The sequence below is a fragment of the Melanotaenia boesemani genome, chromosome 10 (assembly GCF_017639745.1).
Source record: "Melanotaenia boesemani isolate fMelBoe1 chromosome 10, fMelBoe1.pri, whole genome shotgun sequence".
Classification (NCBI taxonomy): domain Eukaryota; kingdom Metazoa; phylum Chordata; class Actinopteri; order Atheriniformes; family Melanotaeniidae; genus Melanotaenia; species Melanotaenia boesemani.
The window spans coordinates 10223109-10235194 of record NC_055691.1 but is presented as its reverse complement, the minus strand read 5'-3'; the positions used below and the strand labels follow the sequence as shown (position 1 = coordinate 10235194).

The 12086-nt window shown below is 45.6% G+C and overlaps 2 protein-coding genes across 3 annotated transcripts in view; both read left to right on the top strand.

Annotated features, from left to right (window-relative positions):
• Positions 1-12086, top strand: part of LOC121647505 (NACHT, LRR and PYD domains-containing protein 12-like) — a gene marked incomplete at its 3' end in the record, with an annotated part of 791953 nt that overhangs the window by 475430 nt on the left and 304437 nt on the right. The gene's annotated exons all lie outside the window — the stretch shown is intronic.
• The window catches only part of lamb4 (laminin, beta 4), a 64239-nt gene that overhangs the window by 23394 nt on the left and 28759 nt on the right, over positions 1-12086 (top strand). The window contains exons 11-16 of one of the 2 annotated variants that reach the window (XM_041996017.1): positions 201-356; positions 443-546; positions 1841-1920; positions 2289-2484; positions 3773-3904; positions 3990-4178. In XM_041996017.1, the coding sequence (XP_041851951.1) occupies positions 201-356; positions 443-546; positions 1841-1920; positions 2289-2484; positions 3773-3904; positions 3990-4178 (857 nt within the window). Of the gene's footprint in view, positions 1-200; positions 357-442; positions 547-1840; positions 1921-2288; positions 2485-3772; positions 3905-3983; positions 4179-12086 lie in introns of both variants that reach the window. The other variant, XM_041996016.1, reaches the window with a different exon arrangement.

The window sequence follows — 12086 nt, the reverse complement described above, 5'->3', positions numbered from 1 at the left end:
ACACCTGATTCAAATGAAAAGTCAGGTGTGCTGCAGTGATTCCAGTTTTAATTTTCCTGTTTGACTGTCCAGATAAACAGAAGAGCCAAAAACCAGAGCTGGAGGCAAGCTTCAGACCTCACAGATCACATGATGACACAACACGATGAGTTAACGTGATGGTGATGATGATTATGATGATGATGGTGATGGTGTTTCAGCGTGTGACTGCGACCCTGCTGGCTCTCATGGCGGCGGTCTGTGTGATGCTCTGAGCGGTCAGTGTCTGTGCAAAGACAACGTGGAGGGTCAACGCTGCGATCGCTGCAAACATGGCTTCTTCAGGCTGAGGCAGGACAACCCAGCTGGTTGCCAAGGTGATAAGATAATCTAACCTGTTGCACATGTTTAACAGGTGAGGAAGCATCCTGCATGAGCTCAGTGTGGACTACCTCTGTTTCAGAGTGCCAGTGTCATGGTTTGGGAAGTGTCGGGTCATGTGATCAACAGACAGGAAGTTGTGAATGTCGGCCTTTTGCGATGGGTCCACTGTGCGATCAATGTGTGGTAAGTTTGTCTTAAAAACAAAACTTTATTTATACAGAACAAGACAGAAACCACACCCATGAAATTCTGCAACACCTATAGTCCAGATCCAGTCTAAACCAGAGTCTGATCCAGAGTCCAGAACCAGCATCCATAAACAGAGTCCCGATCCAGAGTTTCGACCCAGAGTCCTTAAACAGAGTCCTGATCCAGAGTCTTGAACCAGTGTCCTTAAACAGAGTCCTCATTCAGAGTCCTGAACCAGAGTACTGATCCAGTGCTCATGTCTTCATCTCTGACTTATATTCTAAAGTGGTTTCATCAGCAGTTCTCTCTTTCTGAAGTTCTTTTCAAGTTTTTCTTAGACATTTTATGGTTTTTCACTCATTTCCAGTTCAGTTCTGCTACCGGACTGGTTCCCGTCCTGGTATCAGACTGGTTTCATTCCAGTCCTGGTATCAGACTGGTTCCAGAGGAACTTAACTCTGACCTCTGTATCGTTCAGGATAAAAGGCTCCTAACTCACGGGATGAACCAGACTTGTGTCAACACATAAGAGACGACTTAGCAAAGAACTGGTTTAAACTGGATCTTTAGACTTTTTGTCACAAAGACGCATCATTTGTTCCCATTTCTGTAGTTTCATGAGTTAGACAGCAAAGATCAGACAGTCTGACAGGCAGAAAACAGGATTTTAGCAGCAACAAGATGATTCCCAAACAGCAGTTAGCTGGAAACTCGGCTTATCTCAGCATGGAGGCAGAAACTGGACACGTGGAGGACAAAAGAAGAAAACAAAAAAGAAAAAACTATCTACCGCAAAGACATGAACCAGGACCTGAGAGATGCATCTGGACCTTCAGCTGATCTATCTACTATCTACTGACGCTTCATCAGAAATGGTCTCCATGGAAACATGGCTGTCAAGAAGCCATTTTTAAGGTAAACAGGGAGAAAAGGCTGATGTAGGTCACATGAAGTTCTATGTGTGTCTGAAAAGAAGAAAAATAATGCTCCTCTATGGCTGAAATAAAGCCAAGAAGACGTTTCTGATGCACGGTGGCACCACAAAGCAGCTGAGCTGGAGTTGGTTTAGTGAGGATAGCAGGTAAATAGTAGCAGAAATAGTTGGAAATGAGGAAAAAGTGGAAATATGGAAATAGTTTCTGTTTGTTTCAATGCCAATATTTTTTTCTCCTGAAAGCCAAGACTTGAGAGAATGATGTGCAGATGGTCACTGTTGATCTGTGTGTTATTTCCAGAGTGAAAACAATGTCTGGTTATGTGTGTTTCTGTGTGTGTGTTCTGTTCTCAGGCAGGTTTCTGGGGTTTGGGAAGGTCCATGATGGGATGTTCACCCTGTGACTGTGACATTGGTGGAGCTCACAGCAACACGTATGATGTTGTTTTACATGTTGAAATATTCAGCCTGCTCAGTTCATTTATCCAAACCAGTTTCCAGGTGAGCCTCAGAAATCTTTACAGGATTACAAGAAGAAGAAAAAAAGCTTTACTGGAACACCAGGTATAATCTTCCATTAGGACATGAGATAATTGACTTTCCTCAGACAAAATTGTTCACAGGAGGAGGAGAGGAAAATCAGAAAATCCATTAAAAATATTAGGAGATTTTGGAATGAAAATCCAAATTTTCTGATAATTTCTCATTCCGATCAATCAGGAAGTTCATGTTGTTGCATCATCACTGACAGCAGTAGGGTCACATAACAAGAAAACACATATTGGACTTCATGTCTCCTTAGGTGTTCTCCGGAGGATGGACAGTGCCACTGCTTACCCAACATGATTGGTCGGCGCTGCTCTGAGCCCGTCCCTGGATACTTCCTCCCATCACTGAACTACTTCCTGTATGAAGCTGAGCGTGCAACTCCGCTGTCAGGACGAAGCTCTCCTTCTCCTCCTTCCCTTCCTCCTCCTTCTCCCCCCTCCTCTCCTCTGGTGTGTATCAGTCTAAAACATAACAGGTTGAAGAGTTCAGAACAGAATCAGAATGAAAGATAGTAAATAAAAATATCACAAATCACTCAGGAGAGAAAAAATTAAGAAAATGGAATTAAATAAAAGCCAGGCTGAAAAGGTGTGTTTTTTCAGTCTTGATTTAAAAACATCCTAACATCCTCATGGTGTTGTGGCTAAAGAGGAAGGTGATACACCATGGAAAACATTTTCATTACATAAACTACTGAACCTTCCACAGTTTGTAAAGAAAACGACCTCCTGCAGTGGCATCCTTTTAAGATGCAGAGCACCGAGGGAGTGAGTGGATCTGATGAAATCAAACCTCCTGGTTAGTCTGATAGTTGATCAGTGGTGTTATTAACCAGGCAAACAGAGCACAACCATGGCCTCCTCATGAAACTAACCATTATAATAACGAGACATTTCTTAATTAAAACCACATTCAGCAGGTGGAACTAGGAGTCTCAGGTGACTTGGACATTTATGGAGTGATATTCCTGCAGGGAATGGATCTGGTGTGTGTTCAGTCTTTCGCATTGGTGGTTTTAGGGAGACAAGAATTAAATCGTCGTGACTGCAACTTGTTCTTGAATGAAATAAAAAAAAAAATTTATCCTATGAGGGAAAAGTTTTAATGTCAAGACAGAATCTGCAGTATGTGATATTTATTTCAGAAATCTGACAAAAACATGACTGTAGTTTTATTTTTAGTATTTTAATTAACTTAAAAGCAGAAAACAACCCAAACGCTGACTTTGTTCAAATGAGTTCTCTTCAGTTCTTTATTTAAATGAATCCAAGATATGAAGTTTTTAGTGAATACCACAATCTTTGTAAAAGTTCTTATGAACAGATTTGTTGATACGAATGGTTGGTGAATGATCTTGTTCTATTTGTACAATTTATTTTGATGTGATAAGTATGACTTCTTCCAGCAGAGGGCGCTGCAGGAGAGATTAAAAAGTTAAGGCTCTGAGAGGAGCACATTGTGGTTTATCATACATCCAAAACCATAGTTACCCCATGTCCACCCTGATCTGATAAGCTTTTAATCAGATGATTTCTGTACTAAATGACTGATTCTGATTGGTCAGCTGACTCTGACTCCTCCTGTTTTACATCAATGTTAGCGTGCTGAAAGTCAGAAAATCTGGTTGATTGCGTTAATGAGCAGCATCATAATGCTGCTTGGTGAGGTCAGCATAGTTAGGGTTAGTTAAAGCAGATAAGATGATTCAGGCCTTTCATAGTTTGTTTGTATTTACAGCTGAAGCCAGGAGCTTTACCCCCATGTGAGCAGTACTTCAGACAGCAAGGCTTCGACTTTAAGGTTTCCAATGGACGAGTGGTTGTGGTTAGGAGAACTCGCAGACTTGCCCGCTGTAGGAGACAGGGACAGGTGGGTTTTTTTCCTGTTAGACTTTGACCAAAGGAAGATGATTGTTTGACCCTTTAGCCAATCACATCCTTCTCCCCAGCTGCAGCAGAATATCATTCCTTTGGATCCGGCTCATGCCCTCCAGATAGTTCCCCATCAGAGGACAACTGACCAGACACTGACCTCAACCGGCCTGGGATTCATCAGAGTGATGGAGGGCGCGGGGCTTAGATTCACTGTGGACAACCTCCCATCATCGATGGAATACCAGCTGGTGGTTCACTATAAACTAGAGGTGAGAAGAACCTCAAAATCCTGGTACTGGTAGTGGTTTGGACCTGGAACAGGTCTTTTTTCTGAATGTTTGCTAACAGGTATGCAGATAAAAAGCAGCATTGATTTTCTGTTTTCTTTATTCATTTATTTCAATCACAACTTAAAATGGACATAAATAAAAGGGACAAGAAAATTGTCTGAAGAGGAGTAGGTAGAAGTAAAGAAACTAATTTTTCCTACTCTCTTTAAAGATACATAATCATCAACTATGATATCCAAAGAGAGAGTGGACTTTCTTACTCTGGGTTGCCAAACAACTGAATAGTGTGAGAATTCTCACAATCCCTCAGCTGAACTCCTGGAGTTCTCCACAACAAATGACTGAGTGTTCCACCTTTCTGGATGACTAGGTCACCTTTCCTAATGGCTGGGTCACCTTTTCGAATCACTGGGTCACCGTTCTGAATGACTGGGTTACCTTTTGTAATGAGTGTGTCACCTTTGTGAATCACTGGGTCACCTTTCCGAATGACTGGGTCACCATTTTGAATGACTGGGTCACCTCTCCTAATGACTGGGTCACCATTCTGAATGACTGGGTTACCTCTCCTAATGATTGGGTCACCTTTCCGAATGACGGGGTCACCTCTCCTAATGACAGGGTCACCTTTCCGTGTCACTGGAACACCTTTCCTAATGACTGGGTCACTTTTCTGGATGACTGGGTCACCTTTCCTAATGGCTGGGTCACCTTTTCGAATCACTGGGTTACCGTTCTGAATCACTGGGTCACCTATCCGAATGACTGGGTCACCTTTCCGTATCACTGGATCACCTTTCCGAATGACTGGGTTACCTTTTGTAATGAGTGTGTCACCTTTGCGAATCACTGGGTCACCTTTCCGAATGACTGGGTCACAATTTTGAATGACTGGGTCACCTCTCCTGAAGATTGGGTCACCTTTCTGTATCACTGGAACACCTTTCCTAATGACTGGGTCACCGTTCTGAATGACTGGGTCACCTATCCGAATGACTGGGTCACCTTTCCTAATGACTGGGTCACCTTTCTGTATCACTGGATCACCTTTCTCAAATGACTGGGTCACCTTTCTGAATTACTGGGTCACCTTTCCGAATCACTGGGTCACCTTTCCTAATGGCTGGGTCACCTTTCCGAATGACTGGGTTACCTTTTGTAATGAGTGTGTCACCTTTGTGAATCACTGGTGTGAAGGAGGTGTTGATGTGTGAACCAAACTTGTGACCTCTAAAGAACTGTATAGGAAGCTGATTTATATCCTCAATCTCCCCAGGTTGTCCGGCCAGAACAAATAATAGTAGACGTCAGTTACACTCATGCCACTCTTTATTATTGATTCTCGATGATCAATGAGGGTTGTGATGAGGTTTATATTTATGTTTATGGTTTCTACAAAACAGGAATAAAGATAATAAGCAATCAAATAAGTAAGCATGTGCCATCTATTTAAACACAAAATGAAATGTTACCCAGATACTGCAAACAATTATTGAGAACACTGCTCATGAACTTAAACAGTACAATATAATGGAAATATGCCATCTTGAATCAATTCTCGCCAAATACTGAAAACTCCAATGGTCCCTGAACGCACCATTGGACGTAACTAAAGGAAACTCTGGATTACGAGCGATCAGTGAATGCATCCCTAGCGAGGTTCACACCACGACGATCAATGATCATTTCTGAAGCAATTAAACATGAATTAAACATTCAGAGTGATAGATACGGGGGTAATAAAGAATATTACATCGAAAAAACCCACAAATTGAACAGTTTAGCTAAGTACCAAAACAGATTAGCTTGAACAGAAACTCAACAATACACGATACTTTAGCAATGGACTGTGCAATAAAGAAGGCAAACTTACAGTCTCATGGACGCATAAACAATTCGGAAATGAACATCTGAGTGTCCAAATGACCAGAATCGGACTATGACGGGAGAAGTCACTGTTCTTCCATGGCTGCCACCTGCTGACTAATGAGGCGATGGTCAATCGGAGGAGAGAGACGTTGATTGGTTGAGCAGAATGTAGTGATGCCCCGTGGGGTTATGGGATGCCGATGCATTCAAAGTGTCTCGAAACAAGTAAAACTGAAACCTTGTTAACAGCCGCCCCCAACTTTGAGGAACAAAGTTGAACATTCAGTTGGGAACGTCCTGTGGTAATGCAGGGAGTCTGATGAGCTTAGCAACAGGCCTGGTGTATAATTTGTCTCTCACTTGAACTTGAACGGTCCTCACCTTACCATCGACTCCGGGAAACACAGCTGTGACAGTACCAACCAGCCACAGAGCACGTGGGAGCTGCTGGTCAACGATGAGAACAATATCACCTGCGGAGAGATCTTCCTGTTCCTGCTGCCATTTTGAACGGCTCTGAAGGGTAGGTAAGTAATTCCTGATAAACTGGATCCAAAACTGGTCGGCCAATGCTTGACAGTGTCTCCACCTACGACGACTGAGGAGTTCGGTCTGAGGGTAGATGACTTGGGGTGTTGAAGGATCCAGTCGTCCCATTAGCAACATATTGGGAGTGATTGGATCTGGGTCTGCCACATCGGATGAAGTATAACCAAGGGGTTTAGAGTTGATGATACCCTCTACCTCTGCCAAGATTGTTGAAAGGACTTCTTCTGTAACTGTTTGAGACCCCAGGATTGTGTGCAGAGCCGATTTGATAGAGCGAATTTCTCGCTCCCAGGATCCTCCGAAGTGAGGAGCACTTGGTGGGTTGAAACGGAAATTAATTTGCTGACTAGCAAGCTGTAACTGTAGATCGGGAACAAGTGAGTTGAAGGTCTCTTCAAGTTCTGAGCTGCCACCTTTGAAGTTTGTTCCCTGGTCAGATAGCAGTTCGTGAGGCTTTCCTCGCCTGGCAATGAAACGACGCAGGCTCATAAGAAATGAGTCAGTGTCCATACTGGTGAGTAGATCAAGGTACACTGCGTGTGTTGTTAGGCACTTGAATATTATACCCCATCGCTTTTCATTGCGCCTCCCTATCTTAATCAAATAAGGCCCAAAACAGTCCATTCCAGTTGAGTAGAATGCTGGTTGACGTAACCTTAAGCTGGAAGGTGGGATGTCAGACATCCGGGGAACGATTGGTTGACTGCGCCACTTGCGGCATTCAGGACAGCGATGCTGATGTTTGCGGACAGCCTCTCTGCCACGCAGGATCCAGAACCTTCTCCGCAGTTCAGCAAAAACTCTTTCTGGTCCTGGATGAGCAAGTTTGCTGTCATAATCTGCAATGATGAGTTTTGTGATGGGATGATGAGGATCGAGAATAATGGGGTGTAAAGTGTCTTGACTGAGGGAATCACATCGTCGCAGTCTGCCCCCAACACGGATTAGCTGAGTCTCTGAGTCATATTCTGGGGCTAAAGTGAGAAGTCTGCTGCTGGAAGAGACTGGGCTTTGGGATGAGATGAGGAAGAATTCCTCCGGAAAACAGTCTTTTTGAACTTGTCTGAACAGTGACAGTTCTGCTTGTTTGAAGTCGTCAGCTGTGGGATTGAAGTCAGAGGCCGCCCCGTGACATGCTCGAACTGAAGCCTCTAGTAGCTCTGTGAATGTGCTGAATCGAGTGTGGTCAGGTAAAGGGGGGTTGGGAGAAGTAGAGACATGACCGCAGAACTGGGCTTTACGGAGTTCAGTTGGGTCTTCAGGTGAGAAAAGGTCTGGGCAAGGAGGCCATGATGACTCGGTTTGTTTTAAAAATGCTGGTCCCTGGCTCCAGCGATTCTGACTGCTGATCTGCGAGAGGGTTAGTCCACGTGTTATGTCATCAGCTGGATTGTCATTGGAGTTGACATAGCGCCAGGAGCTGTTCTCTGTTAGCTCTTGGATGTCGGCGACTCTTGTACCGACGAATACTTTGTAGCGGCAAGAAGGTGACTGCAGCCAGTGTAGCACGGTAGTAGAGTCACTCCAGTAGATGATAGAGGAGATGGGCAATGTAAGCTCCTGTTTCAGGACAGAGCCAAGCTGAGCTCCAATGTGGGCAGCGCAGAGCTCTAGCCGAGGGATTGATTGTTGCCGAACTGGTGCGACACGTGACCTGGCAGCTAGAAAGGCTACTTGGAGCTCACCATTGTTGCTGACAGTCCGGAGATAGGCTACAGACCCGTATGCCTTCTCTGATGCATCGGAAAAGATGTGGATGCTCTGAATTGCAGCTGAGAGGTCTGTGTCTGGATGGACATAACAACGGGGAAGGGAGATATTAGAGAGGACATGGAGTTCGCTCTCCCAAGCTTGCCAGAGTTGAAGAAGATCCTCAGGAAGATGAGGGTCATCCCAGTCACGTTTTTTTCCCCAAAGTCGCTGCACCAGGATCTTGGCTCGAGTAGTATAGGGAATAAGCAGTCCCAGGGGATCATACTGTCTGGCTAAGACCCGGTAGATATTGCGCATGGTGGGTTTAGATTGCTCTGTGTGGCGAAGACGGTAAGTGATGGTATCTGACCTGCAGTGCCAGTGCAGTCCCAGAGTTCGTTCTGGTGGATCTGCTCCATCCATGGACAACCACAGATCTCTGCTTTCAGACGTGAGCTCAGGGGGCATGTGACTAATAATGTCCGGTACGTTAGTAGCCCACTGCCGCAGTTCAAAGCCGCCAGACTGGAGTAGGTCTTGTAGCTTAGTGACTAGCTGTTTGGCTTTGGAAATGGAGGGGAAGCTCTGGAGAAGATTGTCTACATAGAAACAGTTCTCTACTGAGTGACGAGTATCCTCTTCAGGGCTGCTGTGATCGATGACATGCTTTTGGAGGGCAAAGGTCGCACAGCAGGGACTGCAGGCGGTGCCAAAGGGGAGCACCTGCCACTCGTAAATGTCAGGGGGTCTGCTGCGGTTCATGTCCCTCCAGAGGAAACGGAGGAAAGGCTGGTCCTCAGGCAGAAGGCGTACCTGATGGAACATGCCCTTTATGTCGCTGCTTACTGCGATGGGGTACTCTCTGAAACGTAGCAGGACGCCGATAAGAGTAGCTCCTAAGGTAGGCCCAGAAAGGAGATGTTCATTCAGGCTGGTGGTTTGAAAGATGAATGAACAGTTGAAGACAATGCGGTCTTTGCCGTTGTGACTGACCATGTGATGTGGAATATACCAGGCTTTGCTGCATTGCTCTTGAGAGGAAGTAAGTTGCCTGATATAGCCTGCATCCAGCAGCTTATTGATCTCCTTGTTGTAGGACGCTGCCTTCAGGGGGTCTTTGAGGAGGCGATTCTCTGTACCACGTAGGTGGCTCATGACTGCTTCCTTTGGGGCATTCAGAGGAGGAAGTCCTTCCTTCCACAGCAGAGGAGTGGCATACCTGGAAACTGTTCCAACATCAACTCTGACAGTTTTTTCTTCCAACAGTTTGATTGCTGCCTTGTCCTGCTTTGACCTTGTGATGAGTTTCTCATTACGATAGGGAAGAATATCTATCTGCCATAATTTGGAAACATGGCTGAGTAGATCAGCAGAAGAAGACAAGGTGTAAATGAGAAGGCACTGAGGCGTGGAGGACTGATGCATCAGGACTTTAGCAGGGCCTTGAAGCGTCCAGCCTAGACGGGTTTTGAGAGCCACTGGACCTCCAGGTCGTCCTAAATGTACCGGCTCGACTGGAGTGAGAAGGTGAGGGTAGTCAGAACCAATAAGAAGCAGTGGCTGTGCTTGACTGAAGGAGTGAAGTGGAAGACCTCTGAGATGACGGTAAGTTTGTTGTAAGGTCTCAGCGGGGTGAGAGTGTCTGGATAGGCCGAGGTCTGTTGCCGTAAAGGCATTGTGAATGCGAAACCTTCTTTGAGGACTAGTTGTGGAGGATATAGAGAAGGATACTGATTTTCCTGACACTGTCTTGACATCCTGACGGATAGTCCTAAGTGCTAGGTTCTCTCGCTGTCCCTGAAGTTGTAGCTCTTGGGCGGCACTGTGGAGAATGATTGTGCGCTCAGAGCCATCATCGAGTATGGCATAAGTTTCAAGTCTCCGCTTGCCACTGTAGAGGAAGACTTTGACCATCTTTAGCAAAACGCAGCTACTCCTCATAGCTGGGTCCAGATAGTAAGTAACTGGCTGCACAGTCTCTGGGGGTGGTCGCTCTGACCTGTTAACTGTAGCCAGATTGACTTCATGTAATATTTCAAGGTGAGTCTGATTACATTGTTGGCACTTAGCTTTGAGGTAGCATTGTGCAGCTTGATGATTTCTACCACATCTCCAACAACGCTTCTCCGTTCTGATCCAAGCTACTCTTTGGTCTGTGGTGAACTTCTTGAACTCTGGACACTGGTTGAAATAGTGTTGGACATTATCACAATAAGGGCAGTATTTCTTGGGTTTCTCCCGTTTGGGCTGATGCTGACCTAATGTGAATGGCTCGGATGACTTGGGAGTGGGCTCTGATCCAAGCAGTACTGTAGTAGGACGTGCACCTGATTTCATCTGCTTGGGCTTGACTCTCTGATGCTTATCTCGAAATGACCGTGTGTAAGACGGTTGTGAGTCATCATCCTGAACCCTGACTTCATATTCGAGCCACTTTGAAAAGTGCACCAAAGTTGGAATGGGAGTGCTGATGGGGTCAATGAAACGTTTGAATTGGGCTCTAAGTTCGTGTGGTAGCTTTGACAAAAGGCGTGAGGTGTGTGATCCACACTCCAACTCTGTCTTTCCATCCTTTCCCAGCTGCTCTAGCATCCCGACGAGTGCTCTGACTTTGAGTGCGAAGAGGCGAAACCCACGGCTATCACCACTCCTGACTGGTGGTTCAGCTAAGACCTCATTGATGCGCTGCAGAGCTAATTTGTGAGGCTGCCCGTACAGTTCGGTGAGAGAAGCCATAGTCTTTGTGTAGGGAGTTGGACTATTGCTATAGGAGTCTGCTATGAGCAGGGCATCCTCTAGTTTGAGGTGGTCAACAAGTATCTGATACTTGAATCGCTCTGTTGCATCTTTAGGCAAGATATTGTCCAGTGCTATTTTGAGGCGGGCAAACTGTCGAGGGTCGTCCTCAGTGAAGTGAGGGATATGAGGCTTTGGTCCTCTGTACACAGTCTCTGTTGAAGGCAGTTCAGATGTGAGTGTGTATGGCTCTGCATACTGTGGGGTGGCCATGAATCCTGATTCCACAGGGGGATATGACACTGGAGGTGGCGGTGGAGGTAGTGGCTCATCGGATGGTGGAATAGGTACTGCCTCAGGCCATGGCAAGTACTCTGGCTCAGCCATTCGTTGACTGGAATATAGATTGGGAGTGGATGTATGTTCTGGAGGATAAGAGGGCATATATGAGACAGCACTGTCATTGAATTGCACAGAATGTCTTTCAGTGGGACGGGGAGGCTGAGGAGCTGGTCTCAGTGAAAGGGTGCTGAATAGACTTTGCATGTCCCGTCTGAGTTGCTTATTTTCCTCCTTGATCTCCAGTAGAGCTGATAAGACTGCTTCCGAGCTGACAGTCTGATGTGCTGGTCTCTCTGGAGTAAAGAGCGGAGCAGGAAGTTGAGCACTGGCTCCCTCGGTGGAGTGGTCATAGAGTGTATTTGAAGGGAGCTGGCGGGTTGGGAGAGTCACCAGGAAGTCGTCAAGGTAGCGAGGCTGACGAACATCACGGCGAGGACGAGCCATTGTTACTCTGAGGAAATTGAGGATCCGGCTCGAAGGACCATGTGAAGGAGGTGTTGATGTGTGAACCAAACTTGTGACCTCTAAAGAACTGTATAGGAAGCTGATTTATATCCTCAATCTCCCCAGGTTGTCCGGCCAGAACAAATAATAGTAGACGTCAGTTACACTCATGCCACTCTTTATTATTGATTCTCGATGATCAATGAGGGTTGTGATGAGGTTTATATTTATGTTTATGGTTTCTACAAAACAGGA